The 24698-nt window shown below is 44.5% G+C and overlaps 1 protein-coding gene across 4 annotated transcripts in view; it reads left to right on the top strand.

The window, feature by feature from the left end:
* The window catches only part of ASTN2 (astrotactin 2), a 749503-nt gene that overhangs the window by 464533 nt on the left and 260272 nt on the right, over positions 1-24698 (top strand). For all 4 annotated transcript variants that reach the window (XM_079789927.1, XM_079789926.1, XM_079789925.1 and 1 more), the window contains one exon: positions 4284-4472. In XM_079789927.1, the coding sequence (XP_079646053.1) occupies positions 4284-4472 (189 nt within the window). The remainder of the gene's footprint in view (positions 1-4283; positions 4473-24698) is intronic.

Below are 24698 nucleotides of genomic sequence, written 5' to 3'. Positions count from 1 at the left end.
TGCTCGCATTATCCTCAGCCCCAAACTGGGCACATATAAAGTCCTCCATCCCGAAGAATCTGTCCACATATTAGAAATGGTGAGTTCCTTATGTGGTAGGATGAAAAATCAATGTACGAAAATCAGTAATAGCTCTCCTCAATATCAGCAATAACTCACTGGAAAATATAAGGGAAAACATAAGAGAAAAACTGATCCTACTCCTGAGATGGAGAAGACTGTAATGGAGCTGTGTGTTTTTCACACTATATTCCAAACACAACTCATTTAATCCTAACAATGGCACGATGAGGTGGGGGCTTCTTTATAGGTAAACAGAGGAAGTCCAGAGAGGTTAAGCATTTTTCCCAAGGTCACACAGTGAGGAAGGAAGGGAATCAGGATTCATACTCTGGTGGTCCGGATCCAAAACGCATGTTTGTAACCTCTAGAGCAGGGGTCCTCAAACTTTTTAAACAGGGGGCCAGTTCACTGTCCCTCAGACCGTTGGAGGGCCGGACTATAGTTTAAAAAAAAACTATGAACAAATTCCTATGCACACTGCACATATCTTATTTTGAAGTAAAAAAACAAAACGGCAAAAACACCCGCATGTGGCCCGCGGGCCGTAGTTTGAGGACGGCTGCTCTAGAGCGTAGTGCATCACACAAATGCCTATGAAGGATCCCCCCACGCACGCCCACAAGATATGTGCAAGACTGTTGTGTTCAAATGTCGGTAAGTTCAGTGAAGGGTTTAAAGGGACATTTGATAAATGGAGATGCAAGCTAGAATTAGAAGACTCACAACTGTGAAGATGCTGTATCAGTCAGCTAGAATAAGAGAAGCTATATTGCTCTCCCAAATGGTCCTCCAAACCGGAAGCTCACACACAAGATTTTATGCATTGTTCATGAGAGGTCCATTGTGAATGGGCAGCAATGGGCAGCCCGCTTCCATCCAGCACTGCGCATCTGGATCCAGGCTGGCCGTGGCGAGAGAGGAGAGGGCTGAGAAACAGAGCCGGGTCTGGCCATGGCATGTGCCCTTTCAGCACAGATGCCATCATCCTTCACGGTCCTGTCACAGGGTCCCTCCAGCCCAGCTGCAAGGGTGGCTCGGAACCTCTGTCTACAGCACAGGTCCAGGAAGAGGACCCAGCGTGTGACACCATCCCTGCCACAGTGGTCAGCAGTGCCCAGCACACAGTTGGCTCTTAATATATACTTCTTAATGAGAAAAATATATTTAAACCTCCCCCAATGTAGTCTACAAGTTCAATGCAATACCAGCCCAAATTCCACTTGGGTTTTATATGGAACTTGACAAGCCAACTCCAGAATTCATCTGAAGGGGAAATGAGTGAGAACAATGGGAACATTTTGAATAGAAAATTTGTGTCCATGATGTGGAGGGGACTTACTTTACTATATTCAGACCACACTATAAAGCCATAGTGATGAAACTGGAGTAGAATTATTGCAGGAGTATACAGATCATTCAGTAGGGAAAACTCCAACCGTGTATACGTGGGGATGTAGTACATGACAAAACAGCATTTCAAAGTCGTGAAAGCAAGGACCCTCAGGTCATTAGTACTCATTATAAAAATGAGTCAAAATAACCACTTCTATCATGCACAAAATTTAATTCCACATCGATTAAATAACTGAAGATGTAAAAACTATATATATTAGAAGAATATACAGGAAGATGTTTTGTCATTGTGTGGCTTCCTGAGCATTGCACAAAATTCAGAAGCAATAAAGGACCAGCCAGGATAGAGAGGGTGTAAGATCTCAAAAGCAAAATTAAAATACAAATCCAGACTGGAAGAAAATGTCAATATATATGGAAGGAGAAGGGTCACTATTCACAAAATAGGCAAAACATCTACAAGTCAGTAAGGAAAAAGGTAAGTATTCCAATAGAAAAATGGTCCAAGCATATGGTCGGACAATGTGCAGATGGAGAAGTACACAGACCATGGCATGAAAAGATAGTGAACCTCACCAGTCATCAGGAAATGCACATCCCAACAAAAGCGTGCTATTTTCCCCCATCCCAGATCAGCAGTCATGAACATGAAAAATGTGGGCAACGGGCTCTCTCATTCATCAGTGATAGGATTGTAAGCTCGTAGAGTCTCGGCAGACAGTCATTTAGAAGATCTATCAAAATTTTAAAATTCCTAAAACATTGACCCAGCAATCCCTCTTCTAAGAATCTCTTCTACAGAAATGCACACACGTGCCATGATATATGTACAAAGATCTTTATTATGGCACCGTTTATAATAGCAAACAGTTATAAACAACCAAAATGCCCATCAATAAAGATTCGTTAAAAGCATTATGGTACATTTATAATGTGCAATGCCAAATAACCATTAAAAAGATCTATGAATACAGATTTGAAAAGATCTTCAAGAAATAGTATTAGGTACAAATGCTTATCTCATAACACACACACACACATACACACACACACACACACACACACACACACAAAAACACGCGGGTGTCCCAAAAAATGTATACACACTTTGAATAATTATAAAGGCAGTGTTTATTAAAATACATTTCATTTTCAAAATGTAATTATCTGTCAAAGTATATATATACATTTTTGAGGGGATACTTTATATATAAATTATATTTAATGTGTATCTTTAAATGCATTGAAAAAACTTTGGAAGAATACATAATAGTTAACAATGATGACCACTAGAACAGGCAGTAAAAATATATGCGGCGTGGGAAATGAGGAATTTCCACATTTTACTCCGTAGGCTTTGGTAATATTAAATCATTTACAAAAAAAAAGTGTACTTATTCATGAGTGGGTAAATCATTTCTCATATTTGCTGGGAAGCTCCTGGCATACATGGATGGATTTACACTTTTCAAGTCCTTGTTATATACTCTGCATGTTTATATAACTCACTTTAGCTGTACTGCAACTTTATTGAAGGTTAATTGCTTACATTTAACACAGGCAAGCAGAAAGGGAAATAGACGTGACCAGGGCACCAGGACATGCCTTCTTCCTAGACTTTCCCACTGCACATTGGTTATAAAGAGACCCGCATTTGATTGCCAGCTTTGCCACTTTTGGTGTGACATGCTTTATTTCTTGGGTCCTCATTTTGCTTCTTTGTAAAGCAGGAATGACACTACTTTTTTTTTTCATGATCAAATATAGATATGCAAAGTACCCATTGGATCGTATGTGTTCAATAAATAGAAACACCACCATTGCCACCATTACTACAATTATCTTGTTAACTACCTGCAATGCCTGTGTGGGTTTTTTGGGTTTTTTTTTTTTTGCATCCAATGTATCATGGGACCTCATAGCATCCTAGTAAATTAAGGTCAGAGTGTCTACCCCGTTTTACAGATGAGGAAACTGGAGATTGAAGAGTCAAATGACTTGCCAAGGTTTAGAGAGGTCCAAAGGAGCAGAGATGATATTGATACCGTTTCTCCAATTGTCCAGCTCTTGTTTATTTTATTATGTGCACCCTATCCCTTGTGTGTAGCAAAGGACCATGAACAGGTGGACACTCAAAGAAGTCCCGTTTCTGGGTTGATGTTTGTCAGGGGCTGATTTTTATGCTTCCTCCCTTCTCCCTATGCCTCTCTTAAGAGATTCCTTTCCCACTGCAAACCCACACATCATAAATATTACTTCCACATCCCATTCAGCTGCCTCTTTGGTCCATAGAGGAGCCCGCCCTGCTTCAGAGGTATGTCCAGGGCCCTGGTGCTGTCAGGACTGGTCCTTATAGGCCAGCAGAGGCTGTGAACATTGCTAATTGAACAGAAGCAGCAGCTGCTGCCTGCGCTGTCCGTGGTCCTGGAAAAATCCCCTCTGAGCTACCAGGGCAATAAAATCTTGTTTTTGCACTAGTCTTTCACCTTGGTTGACAGATACACTGGGAATAGATTCCAGTTTGAGGAGCTAGTTGACGATTCCCAGTGAAATGGTCGGTCATGCTTCTGGAAGTCTGTGTGCTCATGGAAAACCGTTCTTAAATTTCCTTTGTGCATGAATGTGCACTCCGGGTTTCCCCTCGGCTCCTCCGAAATGTTACAAATGACTTCCCTTGGATTTACCAATTTGCAGGATTAATGTGCTTCTCTCAAGACACCTGTGCCCTAGATAGACTCCCGCCAGAAGAGCTGTCTCCGTTCCTAAACTCTGACCTGTTTTGCAGGCAAAGGAGGCCTCCATTTCAGGTCGCCTCGGGGGGGGCATCCCCACACGCTGCTAACTCTCGGCTCTGCTCTGTCATGCAGCTGCGTGGAGGAGTACAAGCTGGCGCCTGATGGGAAATCCTGCCTCATGCTCTCCGATGTCTGCGAGGGCCCCAAGTGCCTCAAGCCCGACTCCAAATTCAACGACACCCTCTTTGGAGAGATGCTACATGGCTACAACAACCGGACCCAGCATGTGAACCAAGGCCAAGTCTTCCAGATGACCTTTAGGTATGGGGGCCGTCCTTGGCACTTCACTGGTTGAGTCATTGACCCAAAATATGGGCGGGAGGAGCCATGGGCACCATTGAATCGAGTCCTCTTACACTGGCAAGCATCTCCCCAAGCTCACTGATGCCCGCCCATGAGTGTTAGAAGTCAGAAAATTCATACCATGAGGTTCCTTCTCTGACCTAGCTAGCCCTTATTCCTCCCACCCTCCCATTTTTCTAACTCTGTTCACATATTTTCAATTCAATATAAATTCCTCCTGTAAGTATAGTTAATGGAGTTTTTTAAAAATTTAATTAATCTTTCAGTGTATTACAAAATAAGTGTCCTGTGTAGTCTAGTCAAGCAGTTAAAAAATAAAGACATTTAATGAAGTAGAAAATAAAATTACCATCACCCAGAAACATGCAGAATTAACATTTTCTTGAACATTCTTAAAACACCTCTCTCTCTCCTTCTTCCTCCATCTGCGCACATACACACACACACACACACACACACACACACACACACACACGTACGTATACACATACACCAAATCTCAGTAAAGCTATTTAGAAACCCCTTAATTATTTTGTTATCAATATGTCAAAGACCCTTTTCCCTATTAACCAATACAGAGGCACACGAGAAACTAAAATATGAGACTACTCTCTTATGAGAGCAAACAGCACTGGGCCTGGGTTGGCCAAATGATATGGGGATTAGACGTGCAGTCTCGTTGAGAAAGGCTTCCTGGGAAGGGTGAAGTAACAGGTTGTTCTCTTGGGAGAAGAAAGACCTTGGGTGGGATGTATTCATGCCTCAGAATCTGAAGATGGTAGAGGGAGAAGAAATTCTCTTTTTTAAAGAGAACAACTATACTGTTAGGCATGAATATGTGACAGGATATTACAAAGCAGATTCTCCCTACTACTTGAGGTTTTACCAACAAAAGTTGGAGCTAGTAAGAAACATCACCATTATAAAAATTGTCATCCTTATCCCATCATCAAATTAATAATAGTGGTTATTGTATTTGGAGTGGTAATAGTGGCTGCTATTTAATAAGAATTACTATATGTCAAGCTATAATAATAATGGTAATAATAATAAGAAGAAGAGCCACTAACATTAGTCCAGCACATGCGAAGGGCATTCTTAGCACCATTGACCCATTATGCTATGTCATCCTCACCGTGGTCGTAGGGAGCAGGGACTGTGATCACCCCCTTTACTCTGCTAAGAAATGGCAATGTCTAGTGGCTTTCCCACATCCCCCTTCCAGGGAGAGGGAGGGCCAGGAGAATGCCAGTTTAGCTTCCTCAGTAAAACCCTTGGAGGCCCCATGGCCTTCATTTCACACCTGAGCAGTTAACATCAGAGAGGAAAAGGTCACCATCGAGTGAGAGAGAGGACTCGCCTGTCAGCCTGGCTGGCTCCAAAGCCCTGCTCCTGCCCTCTAGCTCAGCACACCTCATCGCTTCCCATTTCATAGAACTAGAATGGAAATGTAATGTGAATTCCCTAAGAGCGTTCACCTCAGTAGCAATCGCACGCGCTCTGAGCACCTAATATGTCCCAGGTCCCATGCTGGTTACTTGGGATACAGTGGAAAATGAGATGAAAATGGCCCCATACCCTGTGGTGCTTAGGTATTTTGTGTATGAGTGTGAGTGTGAATGTGTGAGTGAGTGTGTGAGTGTGAATTTTTGAGTGTGTGTGTCAGTGTGAATGAGTGAGTGTGTGCATGTGAATGTGTGAGTGTGTGTGTGTGAGAGTGTGAGTGTGAATGTGTGAGTGAGTATGTGTGCGTGTGAGTGTGTGAGTGTGAATGTGTGAGTGAGTGTGTGTGTGTGCGTGTGAGTGTGTGAGTGTGAATGTGTGTGTGAGTGTGTGTGTGTGTGTGTGTGTGCGCGTGATCGTGATCTTCTGCATTTTCTTGATTTGCAGTAGGTATTATGAAGTTAAGATATAGGGTCCCAGGAAAGCAATCGGCAGTGGGATCTAATGCAGTTGGATGTAGTTTAGAGAGGGACGGAGCACATCTGTTGGACTAGAACCCAGTAATAAGGCTTTGGGGTCTTCTTTGTAGATGACGTGTTATTAAACTAATACCTGGAAGATGCAGGAGAGTTAGCCTTAGAAAAGGTCTCAAGCAGAGACATATATTCTGAGAAGGAAAAACTCTAAAACTTCAGGCAATGAAGGCTGGTGAGGTTGAAGCTGAGCAAGTGAGGGGGGATGGTAGGCGGTGAAGCCAGGCACAGTAATCAGTGGCAGGTCACGGGAGCCTAGCAGGCCTGGTCTTTATTCTAATAGCAGATGGGAGGGCTCTTACTTGGTTAAGGGAGGGGAGCATGTCTTGACCGCATTGGAGTTTTCACCCTCGCAGTGGCTGCCTCTGAAGTAGATTGTGATGAGAGGGGCAGGAGGAGTGGAATGGAGGGTCAATAAGGTGTCTGTTGTTGAAGCCACCTTGAAGCAGGATGATGGGACTACTATTGAAGATAAAAAGGAATGTTGGGAGATAGTTGTGAGGTATAATGGACAAGGCCCAGTGAGCAATTGCAGGCAAAAGGGTAAGGTTGAAGGATCAGTCAAGGGTGATAGAGTGACTGGCAGCCACACAGCAATTTAGTGGCTGAGCCAAGCCCTCCAGTTCCCAGCAAATTGCTTTCTGCTACTCAGAGGCTCAAGCAGAAGCTGAATGCTTCATTATTGGAAAAACTCTGGGAGAAATTTAAGGACAATCTGGATGAATTACTTGACACTGAGATTTTACAATACTGGCTTTCTGTTGTTTTAATAAAATCTATGAAACTCTACCTTGAGAATCATGATGGATAGAATAATGCTGCATGGAAAAAAGTAAATTACCCCTTGTAGTTGAGAAAGGAATTTACAAGCTTGTAGATTTCATGCTATTGAAAGACATATATGAAAATTCAATTTGCAAAGTGGAGTTCCAAGGAATGCCAGCGATTTCCAAGGACTTCCCATGGGAAGCATTTTGAGAGGAATTACAAGGAATGATTTGTGGTTCCATATACATTTTTGGTTTCTTTGCTCTAGTTCTGTGAAAAACGCCATGGGTATTTTGATAGGAATTACGTTGAGTCAATAGATTGCTTTGAGTGGTATGGACATGTTAATGATGTTAATTATTCTTATCCATGATCTTGTATATGCCTCTATATGTATCTATTTCAGTTTCTTTCTTGAGTGTCTTATAATTTTTGTGTACAGATTTTTAACTTGTTGGTTAAATTTATTTCTGGGTATTGTGTGTTTTGATGCAATTGTAAATGGGATTGGGTACTTATTTTTTAGTCTCCCTTCCTGATAGTTCATTATTAGTGTGTAAAAATGCAACCAATGTCTTGATAAATGGCTTCTCAGAGGATGAGGATTTTGAAGAGAAAAGGGGCAGGAAGAAGCTCAGACATATGGATAAGCAGGAGGGAAAGTTAGGAAAACAGACCCCCAGAAAGACCTGCTCTAAACCCTGGTCACACACGTGACAAGCATAGTCCTCCTGCCTCCTCTTTAAAAAGGGATGTTGCATCAGATGCCAGGCACTGTGATAGGCACATTGTATGTTTTATGTGGTTTGATTTTTCACAGCTACCATCAGAGTGGCTGCATGTGATAAGTGATCAAATGCATTAGCTCTCATTCTCTTGTATGGAAATTAACTTGGTTCATTGGGCAGTAAGATGCTAGATCTTTTTTTAATCCTTACCCGAGGAGTGAGGATATTTTTCCCATTGATTTTTAGAGAGAGTGAAAAGGAAGGGGAGGGGGATATGGGGAGAGAAGGTAGAAGAGAGAGAGAGAGAGAGAGGAGAGGAGAGGAGAGGAGAGGAGAGGAGAGGAGAGGAGAGAGAGAGAGAGAGAGAGAGAGAGAGAGAGAGAGAGAGAGAGAGAGATTGAGATTGATTGAGATTGATTGGTTGCATGTGCCCCAACCAGGGCTGGATGGAGATTGAACCTGCAACCTAGGTATGTGCCCTTGACCAGGAATTGTACCCCTAACCCTCTGGTGTGCAGGCTGATGCTCTAACCACTGAGAAACACTGGCCAGGGCAAGATGTTAGATCTTGAAGGGGCTTCGTGGAATCCCCGGATCTCATTTTATGTATGGAGAAGGGACTTGGCTAAGGTCACAAAGCAAGTCACTGCCGAGCTAGCCCATGATCGCAGATCTCCTGATGCCCCAGAGGGATGCCATTCTCCTACCAACAGACTGAGAGGAAGAGAGAGCATGGCTCCTTAAAGCCTGGCGGCGGAGTCTCCAGGCTCAGACAGTTTTATCCCCATGAGGTGTTTTTATTCAGCCTCACATGCTGTCCATTGTTCCCAACCATTCAGTTTGAGGTTGTCTCTGAATAGCCAGGGTCTGTGTGTGCCCTGATTTGCTCCTGGAGGGCAGTATAGTGAACAGCCCACTCTTTCTCTTTTGACAACAGCCTCCAGATTTACAGAACTTCCCAGACTATTATTAAATCAGCGTAGCCCGTTTCACTAAGCTCCTCATCGTTGGCTTCACTTAAACTTTCTTTGCAATTATTTCCGTCTCCAGACTATGTCACCTCTTGGAGCCACTTGCTAAGGCAGTTCTGATGAGTCTAAATTTATCTCTTTCACGTCTCCCTCCCTGAGCCTCAGACAGGTTGTGGGGGCACTGCAGCTCCCTTGTCCCCCAAGTTCCAGAAGGCAGGCCTGCAGATTTTTCAGCATCAAAGGCAGTCATCATTTCTCACCTCCTCTTCCTCCCTCCTGCAAGTAATCTCCAGTCCAGTCCTCCTGAGTGGCCAGCAGGCACCCCACCAGCTGTCCTGCCATATGCCTCCTTTCCTGACAACTGCCTGGCCTGGGCTTTCCAACTCTCTCCCCGCCGAGTCTCTGGTGTGAACGCTACAGCTCTGCTTCATTCTCCCTGCCCCTGCCCAGATCCCTGCACCTAGCAACTGCTGACAGGAGACAGGTCTGCATTCTCACATCCTCTATGGAATCTCCAAAAGAGCAACCCAGATTTCTGCTTTACAGAAAGTCTCATGTTCCAAGTTTGCCAACTGGACAAGCACTTAAAGATCTACCAGTTAGTTCAGAACTAACTCCTTGTGGTGCAGATGGAGACACTGAGGCCCAGGAACGACTATAACTTGCCCAGTGCTCACCTTGATGTGGGGCCCCTCGGACATTAAAAGTTAGCGTTTCCTGGTTTCTGGTTCTGTCATAAGGGATACATATGACTTAGAAATAGCCCTTGTTAGCATGTGGTGAGACTCAGCAGAGAGGGAGGACCCAAGGGCACTAGGGAGAAGTCAGATTCATAACCAAAGAGATGGGATGGGAGAGGTGGAAAGGTTTGGAGAGGCGTGAAAGGTGGAAGGGTTAAAGGAGAGGCCTCCAGTGATAGAGAACAACATGTGTCTTACTCTCTACAGTAAAATAAAATAAAAAGACACAGAGCTCATACTAAAGTCACAAGGGAATTTATCTCCAGGAGGCAATAAGGGTTATTTTAAGAGACTGGCTGTTGCCAGGAGAGTTCTGGATGAGGAGTCCAGTTCAGATGGAGATGCATGGACATAAAATCTTTAGTAAACTGTCAAGTTCTGTGGAAACATGAAGAGTCAAAGATCACACCCGAATTGTCCCTGAACCCAGTAAGTGAGGTCAAGCTCTGTTGGCATTAATCCCTTGCGCTGCTCTGTGTTGGTCCTGGTGAGCATGCAGGGTCATTCTCAGAATCCCCTCCCCTCAGCTCTTAAAATATATATATATATATATATATATATATATATATATATATATATATATATATATATATAATTTTTTATTGATTTCAGAGAAAAAGGGAGAGAGAAACATCAGTGATGAGAGAGAATCAATGGTTGGCTGCCTCCTACACTCCCTACACTGGATATTGAGCCCGAAATCAGGGCATGTGCCCTGACCAGAAATCGAACTGTGACCTCCAGGTTCGTAGGTCGACACTCAACCACTGAACCACACCAGCCGGGCTTCTCTCAGCTCTTGATCAGTGAGGGAATTGGCAGACTATTAGAGTGAGATAAACTCATCAAAGGTTGGTGGTGTTTGGTGGTTTGATTTTTCCTTCCTTCCCTCCCCCATTCTCATGCATCCCACCTCATTCCTGTAAGAAAGGTCAGCTCTGGTTACAGATTGCCTGGATTGAGATAAACATCAGTCAAGACCTGTTACTGAGCCTGGAGTCTCAGCAATGGCAGGGAGGAGAAGCTGCTAGGGAATGGGGGCTGCACAAATTGCACGGACAGATTTTGCAAAAACCCAGTCCAGAGTAAGAGCGTTCTGCCAGCAGCAGCTATTTGCTCGTGAACCTTCAAGAGTGGCCTGCAAAGAGCCTGAGGAGCTCCTGAAAGATTTGCCTGGACAGCGCTTTTCAATCCGTCTGCTTATCACGTGTGCATACTGAGCCGCGGGAGAGGACCGTGTGGGGTAAGATGTGGGATTTCCAGCTGAGGCACCACCGGCCCACGCCCGGCCAGACAGAGGGCTCTCTGTGAGGACTGGAGGAAGGCTGCCTCTCGCTAGTGGCAGCCACTCGTTCCCTAGCTGAAGGCCCTGAGTCACATCTTATTAAGTGGCCTCCATAGCTTCGTTTTTCTGGTGTCTTCCTGGGAGCGGGGAGTCGCAATTCATGTTTAAACAAGACCCCGCTAATCTTTCTCGCTGATTATAGTAAGAGAAGAAAGAAAAATAGCCACTTCAAAATTTGAAAATGTTATCCTCAATGTCCACATCTCGGAATATACCAAACACGGTCATTTTACAAAGAAAACAAATTAGACGTAGTATTTTCTGAATGTCCTCCAAGTAACCTAAACATGTGTGTCTAGTCTGCAGAAGGTGTTTAAAACAAGCAAAGCAACCAGGTCCATCTCGCATCTCTCTTCCCCTCTCTTTTTTTTTCCGGTTTTGTTTCTAATTTTCTGGCTTCAAAATCCCTGACGATGTCCTTTTTCCAGGAGAGGGAAGCCCGTCTGAATCACTGGGGCATCTGAAGCAGAGACCATTTTTAAGGAACCGCAGCAATTTCATTCCACACCAGCACAGGCAGTAACTCCGGCTGGTCTAAGCGCTGGGAAGGGAAAGTCCGCTGGGGAACCTGCCCCGAAGATAAGGATAGATGCTAATTAGCACAGCGACTGTAATTAGCAGAGCAGTTGTCATTAGCACAGCGATTGTTTGGTCATAATGGGTGCTTCCAGAGTGACTCCAGGCAGTTTGTTCTTCTAAGCATCTCCTGCCTTTCCTGGTGATCTTGTTTGCACTGCTAATGCACTAATGTGCTTAGCAGTCTCTTTTATAAATAAACACTCCAAAGGTACAAGCGCCGCCCATCCCCTGGCCAAGGATTAGGCATCTTGAATCGATGGAGGCCACAGCACTGAAATTTGACGCGATTTGCATTTTGCTAAGGCAACCCTGGTAGGTCACTCTCTGCAGAAATCATAGCCCCTCAGACTTCATTTGTTGTTGTTATTTCCGTTTTGTTCATTACAGGAGGGTGTGGGATGGGGCCGAAGGACTGCACTTGGGGTCAGAGATTCCCCTCTTGGCTTTTACTTGTTCTCATTTACCAAGTTTCTGTCCAGCGCCTAAGAGTTATTAAGCACTGGGGATGGAGAGATGAAGGAGATAGTCAAGGTTCTTACTCTTAAGCAGTCCGGCCGCTGGTCCAGCGTCGATGTGGGTGAGAGGCAGGGAAGGATTCCTGAAAGAGATACTGGCAGACACCTAACCTAGGGGCTATGGTTCACAGTTAGCCAGGTGGGAGAGGGCTCCAGGCAAGTAAGAGCACAGAGCATCTGCAGACATGAGCATCCAGGTGGATCATGGGATTTCAGAGATAAGCCATGATGAAGGATGGGCATTCAAACACAAAAGGTTACTTAAGGACCACAGGAACGGGACCATTTATGGCCATAAGACTTCGCATAGTCTTACAACCTTTCTAAGCCCAGTTTGCTCACCACTAAATCCGGGAACATAATAACACCAACCCTAGAGGGTAATTATCGTGGGGAAGGAGAGTTGATGAGAAAAGTCAGGTTAAAATGCTCTGTAAAGTGCAGGGACATACGCAAATGTTAGTGACGCTTTCCTAGCATAAATCTGAGGATCTGTGGGTTACCACTTACTTCGAAACCTTTTGCTGGAGTGTGTCTGCTGGCACATTCGAAATCATGTGGATGCTAACTCATCAGCATTTGCTTTCTTTGTATTCCTTCCAGAGAAATGAAAAAGCATGTCTGTTCTAAGATCACATTAATCGGTCTACGCGTGTGTATCAAGATAATTAATTTTTAGGGAAATATTTCCATTTCAGGGAGGTGCCCTGAATAGAAATATACTTAGTAACAATTCTGATGAAAGCCATGATCACGGTTTATTGGATATGAATTAATACCTAAAGCTCCAAGGGCAGTGGCTGTGGTTTGATGTAACATCGCCACTGAATAATTACTGTTAATGATAATCTAGTGGAACACCTCAAAGGTGGCTCTTAAAACAGTCTAACATGAGCATGTACTTTTATGTCTCCTAAGATCCTCTGAGGAGCCCACTAAATGTGCATTTACTTAGCAGTCAAAAGCTCGCAGCTGAAGCAGCCGGCATTCGGATAACCCAGTCCTATTTAGTTCAGTCTATCCCTGACCACTTTGAAAGAACCGTAACCCTCAAATCAGCCAGCCGCCTCTTTATTCTCTATGAGGGTCCTGGCACTGGCTGTGACCTTGAAGCGGCTGCAACTTGCTTTGGGTGCTTTCTAGAGTGGAAGGAAAGAAAGAGGATGAAGGGCTTCGTCTTCCTTGCCAGCTCCTAGTTAACCCTTTGCACTCGCTTGCTTTTTTTCTCGATTCCTTTATTCTACTCGGGATTTAATTTTTTAAATACCCCAGATTTTACAAAGCGCGGCAGTAGAATAAAAAACTGGAGTTTCTTTTCATACAAACTTATTTATTTGGATTTTTTTATATTTCAAATTATTGATACATTCAAAGAGTATAAAAAGAGCTGCTACCAATGCTAACCGTGTCGAGTCACACTCGACATCCGAGTGCAAAAGGTTAAGAGAATAGTTACACCAAGTGATACCCCTTTAAGTGTCTATTCCTTCCAAACTGCTCCTAAGGAGGTCATGAGGACCCAGCCGCTGGGAATGCACAAGCCTGAGGCCATACAGGTTTGCCACAGCTGTATTTGCAAAGGAGCTGCCAACCTCGCTTGAAATTAAACTGCATTGCAATTAAATTGTCTTTCACCTTATGGTTCAGCCAATAACTATACATCGTGTATTTATTATGTGCCAGGTTTTGGACATGAAAGCTGAACAAGACTCACAGAATCAAACATGATAGAAAGTAGGAAAGAATATACTTCTTTTTTTGGTATTATCTAAGTCTGTTAGATTGCAATAGCCCTATTGCAATAGCCTTGAATAAAGTCAGTTGTTTATATTACCTTGGTTTTTACCTATTGTCCTTTTTTTTTCTGATCCAGGATCTTACCCAGTGTTATGACTATCAAAGCAAAAATTACACCGGGCAGGCATGGAAGACTATATTCAAGGCCATTGCAAGGGGAGTGAGGTCTGAGCTCCGTCCCATTGAAACAAGGGCAGGGGTATTTTCAGGGCTGTGGTGAGCGTGGAAAAGTGCTGTGGGACTTACCGACGGGCTGTGTCCTGTACGTTGCAGTTATTCTAGACTTTGCAAATGTGCTTTTCTGCATCCTCCTTGATGATTACATTTCAAAGAGGGGGCTCCCCAGTCCTTGAGAAAGACATTGCTGGGCTATAAAACTGGCAAGAGGCTTTTAAAAAGATTTATGGGCAGAGAATAACCCAAGAACTTATATGCATATATGCATAATCCGTGGACACAGACAACAGTGGGGTGGGGTGGAGGGAGAAATGGGGGGAAAATGAGGGACATCTGTAATACCCTCAACAAAAAATAAATAAATTCTTTTTTTAATTTTTTAAAATAAAATAAAATAAATTATATGTTAAAGGGGCAGAGACAAAATTTACGGTGACACATTGCCAAAGAAAATGCTCTAAGAGAAGGGAGGTCAGGGACCCGGAGCCAGGGTAAAGCTTGTCTGGAGTTTGCTCAGGCGGAGGAAACCTTCAGGCCACTTTGCCACTCCCTTACCCTTACTGTCCGTCTCCTTGGGTTCCTCTTGGCTGTGGCAATGTGGTTGGCTTATATTTCTTTGTAGACACTGAATTCACAAAGTTCGAAAACAAAGAGTATTAAAGACACCCAATGAGGAGTGTCACTCCTTCCCTGTTTCCTCCCATCCCTTTCTCCCGACCTCCACCCATTTTTATTAGTCTCTTCGGTGTCTTTCCAGTGTGATGTGTGTGGGGTTTGTTTTTGTTTTTGGGTTTTGTTTTTTTTTTTTTTTGGTGTGTAAATCTGAGCAAATAAGATTAACCCTTTGCACTCGCTTGCTTTTTTCTCGATTCCTTTATTCTACTCGGGATTTAATTTTTTAAATACCCCAGATTTTACAAAGCGTGGCAGTAGAATAAAAAATTGGAGTTTCTTTTCACACAAACTTATTTATTTGGATTTTTTTATATTTCAAATTATTGATACATTCAAAGAGTATAAAAAGAGCTGCTACCGATGCTAACCGTGTCGAGTCACACTCGACATCCGAGTGCAAAAGGTTAAATATTATCCCGCCCTTGATATTTCATAAAAGATTCATAAAGTAAATTGTTTTTCACTTTCCCCCACTTAGTGATATCTCTTAAAGTTCTTCCCATAGACAGACTTTGAACACTGACACAGAGAACATTCTAGTATAGGCATCCCATTGATGAATACCATGCCCCCCTGCCCCTGGAAAAAGTAGGGGTCCCAGGGAGGTGGAGAGAATGGCGTTTTGGAGACGGGTGGTTCTGCCTCTTGGAATGTTGGGCCTCATTCAGGTGATATCACCTTTCTCAGCCTAGTCTCCTCATAGGTATAAGGGTCCTTAAGTCTCATTGCGTTGCCGTGAGACAGCTAAGATAATAAATGTAAGGGATCTAGAACCAGTAAAAGTGATAGGAATGGTAGTAGTAACCATGGTAATGATGCTAGCAATGACATGCAGGATTTACCCTGCATTAGGCACCATTGTATCCTTATGCAATCAAAACATTCATTGAGTACCTATGATGTGGGGTTGGCTGAAGAAGGTTTGCAGTTGTGAATAATGGGAAACACAGAGTTTATTCTTGTGTTATTATTTATTCTTGTCTTGTATATTTTTTTTTCCATACGAACAACAATGAAACCTACTTTGGCCAACCTCTGTATGCCACTCATGAGGAAACCGGAATACTACAGTGAACTTAAGTCATAAAAATCCTGCCTTCATGAATTACACTCTAGTGTAGGAGACAAGGGACAGATAAATATGTACTATGTCAAGTGAACACAGCATGGGGGGAAGTCGGATAAGGGGTGCAGGGTGTCCAGGCAGGGGATTCTATTTCATGGGGGCTGGACAGGGAAGAGCTTTTGCTAAGGTAACAGCTGTGCAGGGGCCTTCAGGGGTGAGACAGTGAGCCTTGCAGTTGTCCAGGGGAGAGCTTCCGGGCTGAGGGCACAGCAGGTTCCCGGGCCCTTGGCATGTTCCATGAACAAAAAGCAGCCCCGCTGGATGGAGCGTAGGCATAGAGGGGAGGCAAGTGGTACGAGAACAGGTTGTAAACGAAAAGGTAATGGACATCGAGGGGGCAGCGTGGCAATTAGTGTCAGGTCCTGGGAGTCACGTGACTACAGTACTTGGGAAGAAGCCAGTGTGTGGATTGAGCGGAAAAGGGCTATGACCTCGCTCAGATATTTAAAGGGGTGAGAAGAATAGATGCTGGCGGGCAGGGTGGGAGCAGAGAAAGACATCCCCAGCTTAGGCAGGGGTCCAGGTGAACCGTGGAGCGGGGTCGTAGGATTCAACACGGAGAGAAGTGGGCAGATTCTGGGTGTTTTCTCAGGGCAGAGCCATGAAATGTACTGATGAGGAAGAGGAGGGGGGAGGCAGGGTTGGCTCCTTGCTTTTAGCCTGAGCAATTGGACGGATAGAAGTGCCATCGGCAGAGACAAAAATGACCTTGTGAGGAGCCAGCATAGGGAGGGGAGCATAAACAGACATTCGATTTCGAGCATGTTAAAAAAATGAACTTTCTTGTGGAAAATTCCAGTCGTTTATAAAAGCCGACGATAGTGTAATAAAACTTCAGGTACTCATCACCATCATCTTGTCATGTCTAATGTATACCCTCATGGAGATGTCAGGAAGCCAGCTGGATGTACCGGTCCCCAAGAGAGGCCAGGCTTGAAATGCAAATTTCAGATTGTTTAGCATATAGATGATATAAAAAGAAATGAGAGGAGACAAAGGCAGCAGGGAGTAGAGAGAGCAGTGGAGAGCCAGCCCCAGCCCTGAGCCTGGGGGCTCTCATAGGCCAGAGAGAGGAAGAGCCAGCGGCCAAGGAGGAGGGCCGCCAGCTTCCGGGAACAGAGAGGTGGAGCCAGGGGGCAGCTGCACCCCATGAAACCCATTGAGTTCTCACCGCAGTGTCAAGGAGAGGGTCTGGCACTCATTTTCTCAGCAGCATTCAGCTTGCCAGTGGTGGAGCCAGGATGGGAATGGAGGCAGTCTGACCCGAAACCCATCCTCAGGTGGCCATTCCTGCCCCCTCATCCACCACCTGGTCACACACTCCACTCCCTGGTGTCGCTGTGCTAGGCTGGGGGACTTGAGGATGGGGAGCAGAGTGAGAGAACATTCTAAAAATATATCCACGTTCAAAGTTAGCTAACAATGCAGGACCTTATATGTGTGGTGGACCACCAAATTAGTGCGGTCGGTAAGTCCACCTTGCCGGAGAATAGTGTGATGATAAGGGTCGCTGTTTCCTGAGCTCGTCGCCATGGGTCACGCACTCTGCAAAGCGCATCACAGGCTTTAATCCTGACAGCAGGTTCATGGAGATGAGTCCGTGCTATATCCACTCTGTATACCTGCATACGGAGACCCCGAGGTCACAGAGCTGAGATGGTGGTGGTGAGGGATGTGCTGTGGCCCACAATGTGACCACATTGTTCAGAAAGAAAGGGGGGGAATGAAGAGCTATATGGGCTTTGGGGTCAAGTGGATTGGGGTTCAAATCTCACGTCTCTGCAATGTCAACTTGGTCATTTATCCGCCCAGCCTCAGTTTCCCTTTCCATGAAAATAATGATGAAAAAAATCCTGTGTCTGGACCTCGTGCTATTTTTCCTATGAGATATTTGTAAAAACTTAACATTTGTGTGGTTCTTGAATGTCTACCTTCCCTGCTGAAAAGAGACCTGGGAACTTCTTTGACCGTTCGTTACTGTAAATCCCTGAGACCTAGCAGTTCCTCACAACTACGGTCTCGACCGTTGTTGGCGCTTGTAGTGAGCAGTTGGTTTTCTTTAAGTTTGTGTACAAAGTGTGTGCAATGGTGGGTCAGAGAAGCTTTAACACTGTCTGCAGACCTGGGCCCACCCTCCCTCACAGCACTTTATACCCCTCACTGCTCATAGTTCACCTTCCCTCTACGAAGCTGAGGTCATTGGCACAGCTGGATGATGAGACCACGGCTTGGACTCAGGCAGACCTGGAATTAAATTCCACCTCTGCTGCTATTCGCTGTGTGACCTTGGTCAAGTCACCTGCCCTATCTAAACTTCATTGTTCTTGTCTTTTTTTAAAAGGTGGATATATTAACTACCTCATTGGTCTGGTAGCTAAATAACACACAGTGTTTAAATCCACTTACTCATGATAGATGCGCAGGACATTCTGTTTATTGTCCCTTTCCATCCTCCAGGCTAAAGCATGTTTATTTGTATGCCCAGTGATAAAAAGAAACAGGGCTCGATGCATAGAAGTTGACTAACAATTTGGAAGGCAGGAGGAAAGAAGGAAGGAAGACAGGAAGGTTCTATGAGCTTATCTTTAGGATAAAGAAACTATTACATTCATTCACTGAACTTTTAATCACTGCGCAAAGTGATGGAGACACAAAGATATGCCGGTATTTGTAGGGTGACCTTACATTCCGGTTTGATTAGGACAGTTCTGGTTTATGCCTGTTGTCCCAGAGCCCTGTCTGGCTTAGCATTTATCCCAGATAAAAGTCACCTGGATTACATGATAAATTATTTACTCACTCTACCTACTGAGCTCGTAGATGACAAAAGACAGATGTTTATTCAAGTGAAATTTCATCAAGTGAGCTGTGCCAAGTGACATGTGGAAGTCAGGGTGCCCCGGGGACAAACACAGGGACTCACGTGGATTTTGGAGTCCAGATGCTGTTCAGGAAGTAATGTCAAAGCTGGGTTGTAAGAGGTTATTGGGTGAGGGGCAGAAAGGGGACAGACTGTGGTGAGCTGATAAGAGTTGGTACAGAGAGCACATTGCTCCAAGTGTAAAGACTCAAGGGAACTCATGTCAGTGTCCAGGAAGTGGCGGTGAAGACCTCTCTTGATGGTCTTCGTTCGCTCAGCAGGTCCCTAAAAGGGAGAAGCATCTCTCTGAGTCACTTTGCCACCCTGCTGTGGGTGATGGTCCCCAGGGAGAGAGGGGAAGAAGAATGGAAGTGTATGAAACATGCACTCCTGGGTTGGCCCAAAGGGACCTGCCACAGAAGTGCCAAAAAGACAGAGACAAGAATACCTGTCGCCCCCAAAATTAGCTCCTCTTGAAAAGACAGAGGGGAAGGTTTTGTTCCAACAAAGTTATGTTAATGTTGTCAAGTTGCCGCACTGGGTCGCTGAACTGGTGCTTGGGGACTGTCACAATATTGATGGGGAGTTTGGCAAGTTAATTTTAAATCTGTCACTTCCCTCATCTCCGACTCTTGCTCCTTAATAAAACTCCACGGTGATTGTGGGCTCAGCTGACAGCTGGAGAGTAATCTTTTTTTGAGTCTGAAACGAGCGCAAAATTATTCTTTCTCCTCCTGCCCCCTCCTTCCTCCCTTCCCCACATCCTAGGTTGCCAACGTGAAGGAGGAATCTCCGCTTTTACAAAATTGATCCCATTGTTGGGGGCAGCGTGGGGCCCTGGAAAGGGACGTGGGCTTTGCCCTTAGACCAACTGGGGTTTGAATGATGATTCCGCCCCTAATGAGCTGCGTGGCCTTGTGAAATCTTGAGGTGGCTGATGCTTGTTGTAATACGTATGTCAAAGCCGCCTGCCCTTTGGTCTTTACGTTTGGACCAATGTGCTCCTTTTCTTCCTTTCAACAACATGGGGGATGTGAACTGCAGGCATCTGGCCCTGGACTCACGTGACAAGGGAGCCAGAAGCTATTTCTCCCCACACACCTTTAATAGGCGCAGTGTTCAGGCAGCGCCGAGAAACCCATGGAGGAATCAGAAGGAATGCAATTACGAAAATGGGTAATACTTTTGAGAGCCCCAGCGACTTTCTAACGAGCTTTTTGTTCAATGGACTAATCACAGTTCTAATAAAACCCACCCCTCTGAAGCGAAAGCCTTCATTTTCTCCGCGCCCCTTAGACTGTTTTCTCTGCTGTCGCTCCTGAACCAGTGCACATTTCCAGGAAATTGTGCAAACAATGCAGGATCGTGACATTGGCTGATTGGGTTCGTTTTCTGTGGCCCGTGTCCTTTGTACAAGGTAATCCTACGCACCCACTCCAGCGCCCTGCTTTAACCCTGTGGTTGAGCCGGAGTTCAGTTTTTCCCTGTGTTAACTCTACACTTTCTTATCACCTTTGACTTCTCTTATCTTTCTGGCTTTCCCACGCCACTCCCTCTGCATCCCCAGCTTTGCAGGAACCCACTGGTTATACTGGCTGCTTAGTGGGCAGCCCCACTCAGCCAACCTGCACCTCCCTCCTCTCTGTAAAGAGCAGTTCCGGGTGGTATGTGAATCCATTGTACAACCTGTGACCTTCGTTCTATAAGTGTTAACTTAGCAACTACATACGACAGGCTGTGTGTGAAGTCCAAGCATTTACAGAAGAACATAGAACAGCTCACGGTCATGGTGGGGGACAGCAGAAATGAAGACAATTAAGGGAAGAGCATGGAAGAAAGCTGCAGAGATACACATGCTTGTCCTTACGCATGGGATTCTTTTTATTTTTTTTCAATTACTATTCACACTTTTATTATTTTATATTAGTTTTGGATGTACAGCATGGTAGTTAGACAAGTATATAATTTATGACGTGATCCCCCTGATAATTCTAGTACCACCTGGCACCACACATAGCTGTCACAGTATTATTGACTACATTCCCCGTGCTGTACTTTATATCCCCATGGCTAATTTGTAACTTCCAGTCTGTACTTCTCAGCCCCTTCCCCTTTTTCACCCAATCCTCCAGCCTCCCACCTCTCTGGCAACCATCAGGCCGTTCTCTGTATCTACGAGTCTATTTCAGTTTTGTTTATTCATTTATTTTGTTCTTTAGACTCCACATATAAGTGAAATCATATGTATTTGTCTTTCACTATTTTACTGAGCATCATCCCCTCTAGGTCCATCCATGCTGTCGCAAATGGTAAGATTTCATTCTTTTTTATGGCCGAGTAATATTCCATTGTATATATGTACCACAGCTTTTCTAGCTACTTGTCTATTGATGGGCACTTAGATCACTGCTATATCTAGGCTATTGTAAATAACGCTGCAGAGAACATGGGGGTGCGTGTGTTCTTTTGAATTGATATTTTGGGTTTCTTCAGATATATACCCAGAAATGGATCACTGGGTCATAAGGCAATTTCATTTATACTTTTTTGAGGGACCACCCCCCCATACCGGTTTCCACAGTGGCTGCACCAAATGAGATTCTTTTGAGTCCTGTCCAGGATTCGATCCTAAGCCCCAATTCAGTTACAACCTTCTCTTTCCTCGCTTTGAAGGACACACTCCTTAATAGAAACTTGTAGTTTCTACTTCCTCTCTTTCCAATTGCTTCTCACGCCTTTCTGATTTGATTTCACCCACGTCACTCCCCTGAAACGCTAGTCTGCATTATGGGCCCTGATGATAGACCGTGAACACACAGAGTGGTTAGGAGCTTGAATGGTGGGAAGAGAATGCCTGGGCTCAGGTCTCAACTGAGTTTACTTACTAAGTAAATTTGGTTTCATCATCCATTGCTAGGAAGGGAGCCTTTAGAGCTTACAGGGGGCGCTGGGGATGCATGGATTCCTTTTCTTTTCAACTTCCTGCCCTCCTGTGCTCCACCCCGACCACACAGCATTTGCAATTATATGTTTGTTTCTTTGTCTTTTTGGCTGGCTTGAGAATTTCTTTTTAATTTAATTTTTCAATTATAGTGGACATTCAGTATTATTTCATATTAGTTTTAGGTGTACTGTACAGTGGTTAGACAATCATATACTTTACAAAGTGTTCTCCCCGATATTTCAAGTACCCACCTGGCACCGTATTTAGTTATTACAATATAATTGACCATCTTCCTTAGGCTGTATTTTACATCTCCATAACTATTTTGTACCTACCAATTTCTACTTTTTAACCCCTTCACCTTTTTTACCCAGCTTGTGAATTTCTTAAAAGTAGATGCCACACCTATTATACGTTAGTGTCTAAGTCAGATCCAGTGAGCATTGTGGCATTCAATGCATGAATGAGTGAGTGAATGAGGGGATTGGTGAGAATGAAAAATGGTATGTCCGAGGCAGCAGATGAGTATATATTTTAATGTAATTAATATGTTGGAGAATATATATGAGAATACATGTGTAAATGAGTGAACCTATGAATGGATTCATGAAGTGATAAATGAGTGAATGGTGAGATAAATGAGGGAATGGCTGAGGCAGGAATGTTATTGACATAATGAAAAAAGTTACTGAAAAGGTAAATGAATGAATAAATTAACTATTGCCCCCAGGTGGACATGGGAGGACCCTGGACCTGACATTGGCCCAGGAGTGCCAGAAAAGTCCCATGGCTTTGGGGGAAATTTGTGTCACTCTGGGAAAGTGGAAAAAAAGAGCCTGGGAGGTGAACAAAACTAGTGGTATCTTTCCTGGTGTTTGAAGATCATTAAGAAGTAAATCAATATTTAGAATTTGCTGTTATGCTAGGCACCGGGGTCAGGAAATGCTAGAGAAACACACGCAGGTGGGAAGGGCACGCAGATTATGGAGAGGGTGGCAGGAAGGAACCGAGGCTGGGAAATTGACGTGGTGTTCTATTTGTTACAGGGTTCTGCAATATCAAGCTGAAGGTGTAACTGGCTTTTTCATGTATAGTAATTATCACAACAATTAGCTATTTCATTTCTACTGTACCTAACAGCATAGAACAGTCTCTTTGATTTCTGTCTTGAGATTCCCAAATTCTTCAAGAGAAGGCTAGGCAGGAGTCCTCCCTCTTTCCACGTGCATTCGCTTAATCAATGGCTAGATTTAGACCCTTTCTGCTGGAATCAGAGGCAATGGGAATGAGTTTGGCAAGTTGAACATCACACGTGGCCCTATTCGATATTTCGCCGGAGCTCAGACACGTATAACCTTCGCTACATCTCCTTCAACCACTAATTTCATAATTTTGTCAGGAAAAGCTGTCAAGTTGTCCAGAATGATTTGTTCTGCATGCACCGTATGCTCCTTTTCGCTCACTGATCCATTATCTCTCTAGTGCTTACAGATTTTCGCTGGGTACGTCGGTCCAATTATTTTACTCGATATTGACACCCGGCTTACTCGACAATGATTTGCAGGATTACCTCTCATTCACCTCCTTGGACAGCCAGTTCTGTGTTTGGTCAATGACCTCTGCTTCCTTCTGTGCACACTCACTGGCCACTGCTGGGTGACGTTGCCAGCTGTTTGATGATTGTGTAGGCATTCCTCAGCCTTCACACCCAGACGCCCCAATGACCAAAGCCGTTGTGCATATAGGAGGATAGGAAGCTAGAAGTGGAAACAGTCTTCAAGAGGAGGCGTCTTGTGGGGAAAGAGCCCAGAGGTACTTGGATTGCAAGCCTGGCTTCTCCCCCCAAGTGTTTTGTGGCTTGGGGCAGGTGAACACCTCTCCCTGGATCTCACCTTTTAAAAAAAAAATGTATTTTTATTGATTTTGGAGAGGAAGAGAGAGAGAGAGAGAGAGAGAGAGAGAGAGAGAGAGAGAGAGAGAGAGAAGCATTAATGATGAGAGAGAATCATTGATCAGGTGACTCTGATAGAGCCTGCAACCCAGGCATGTGCCCTGACCTGGAATTGAGCCATGACCTGTGGTTCATATATCAACACTCAGCCACTGAGCCATACCGGCCAGGCTCACCTTTCTTTTTCCATCTGGAAAATAGGACTTAGTGAACCTCCAGGGGGTTCTGGAGGGATAAAACAGGACAGATGGCTCATATTCTCAGCACTGGGCCTGCTGGAAGCTTGGTGGTTAACTTGTTAGCTGTGGCCCACTATCCTGCACCATATCCAGTGCCCTCCCTTGACAAAGGAAGGAGCAGACCTAGGAAGGAGACACAGGAAAGATCTCATAGAATGTGAACCCCACAGAAGGCACATCTCTGAGTCCTTGCTCAGTGAAACTCCGTAGGCCTAGCTTGGCCCCCCACCCCTCCCTGTAAATTACATAGAGGTGGATGTAACCCCCTGCCAAGATCAGTCTGCACTAACCCTCATCGGGGCTCCCTCGCACGGTGCTCACCCTGCACACCTGTATGTAGAAGCCCCGTGCCTTCCCCCGTGCCATGAACAATGAGATTTGAAAGCCTCTTCCAGCCCTGGGATGCTCGGGTCTGGCTCCCTTCTTTGAGATATCATGAACAAATACACCTGAAGTCTTAGCTTTTTTCTTTCTTTTATAAGTGAAGACAGTGGGGGAGGAAAGATGAGCGGGTCTATAAGGGAATCTCATACAACGGCTAGAGCAAAACAAACAAAAAGAATGGGCCCACGTAAATTAATTTCATTGATTTTTTTCTTTCCTTCCTCTCCTTTGAAACTTCCGAGTGTGGAGGTTATAATTAGGCCATTCATTGTCCTCCGCTCAGGGACCTGGCAGAAATGCCATCTGCAGGGGCTGGGAGTTCCTTGTTTACATATCACCCTTCAGGACTGGAGCACACACAGTCCTTCTTTCCGGCCCAAGTCCTATTCCAGTCCCTTTTATGATGTGC

Source organism: Cnephaeus nilssonii (genome assembly GCF_951640355.1).
Source record: "Cnephaeus nilssonii genome assembly, chromosome: 14".
NCBI classification, from domain to species: domain Eukaryota; kingdom Metazoa; phylum Chordata; class Mammalia; order Chiroptera; family Vespertilionidae; genus Cnephaeus; species Cnephaeus nilssonii.
The sequence above is the reverse complement of the archived record's forward strand: the minus strand, read 5'-3'. Positions and strand labels throughout refer to the sequence as shown.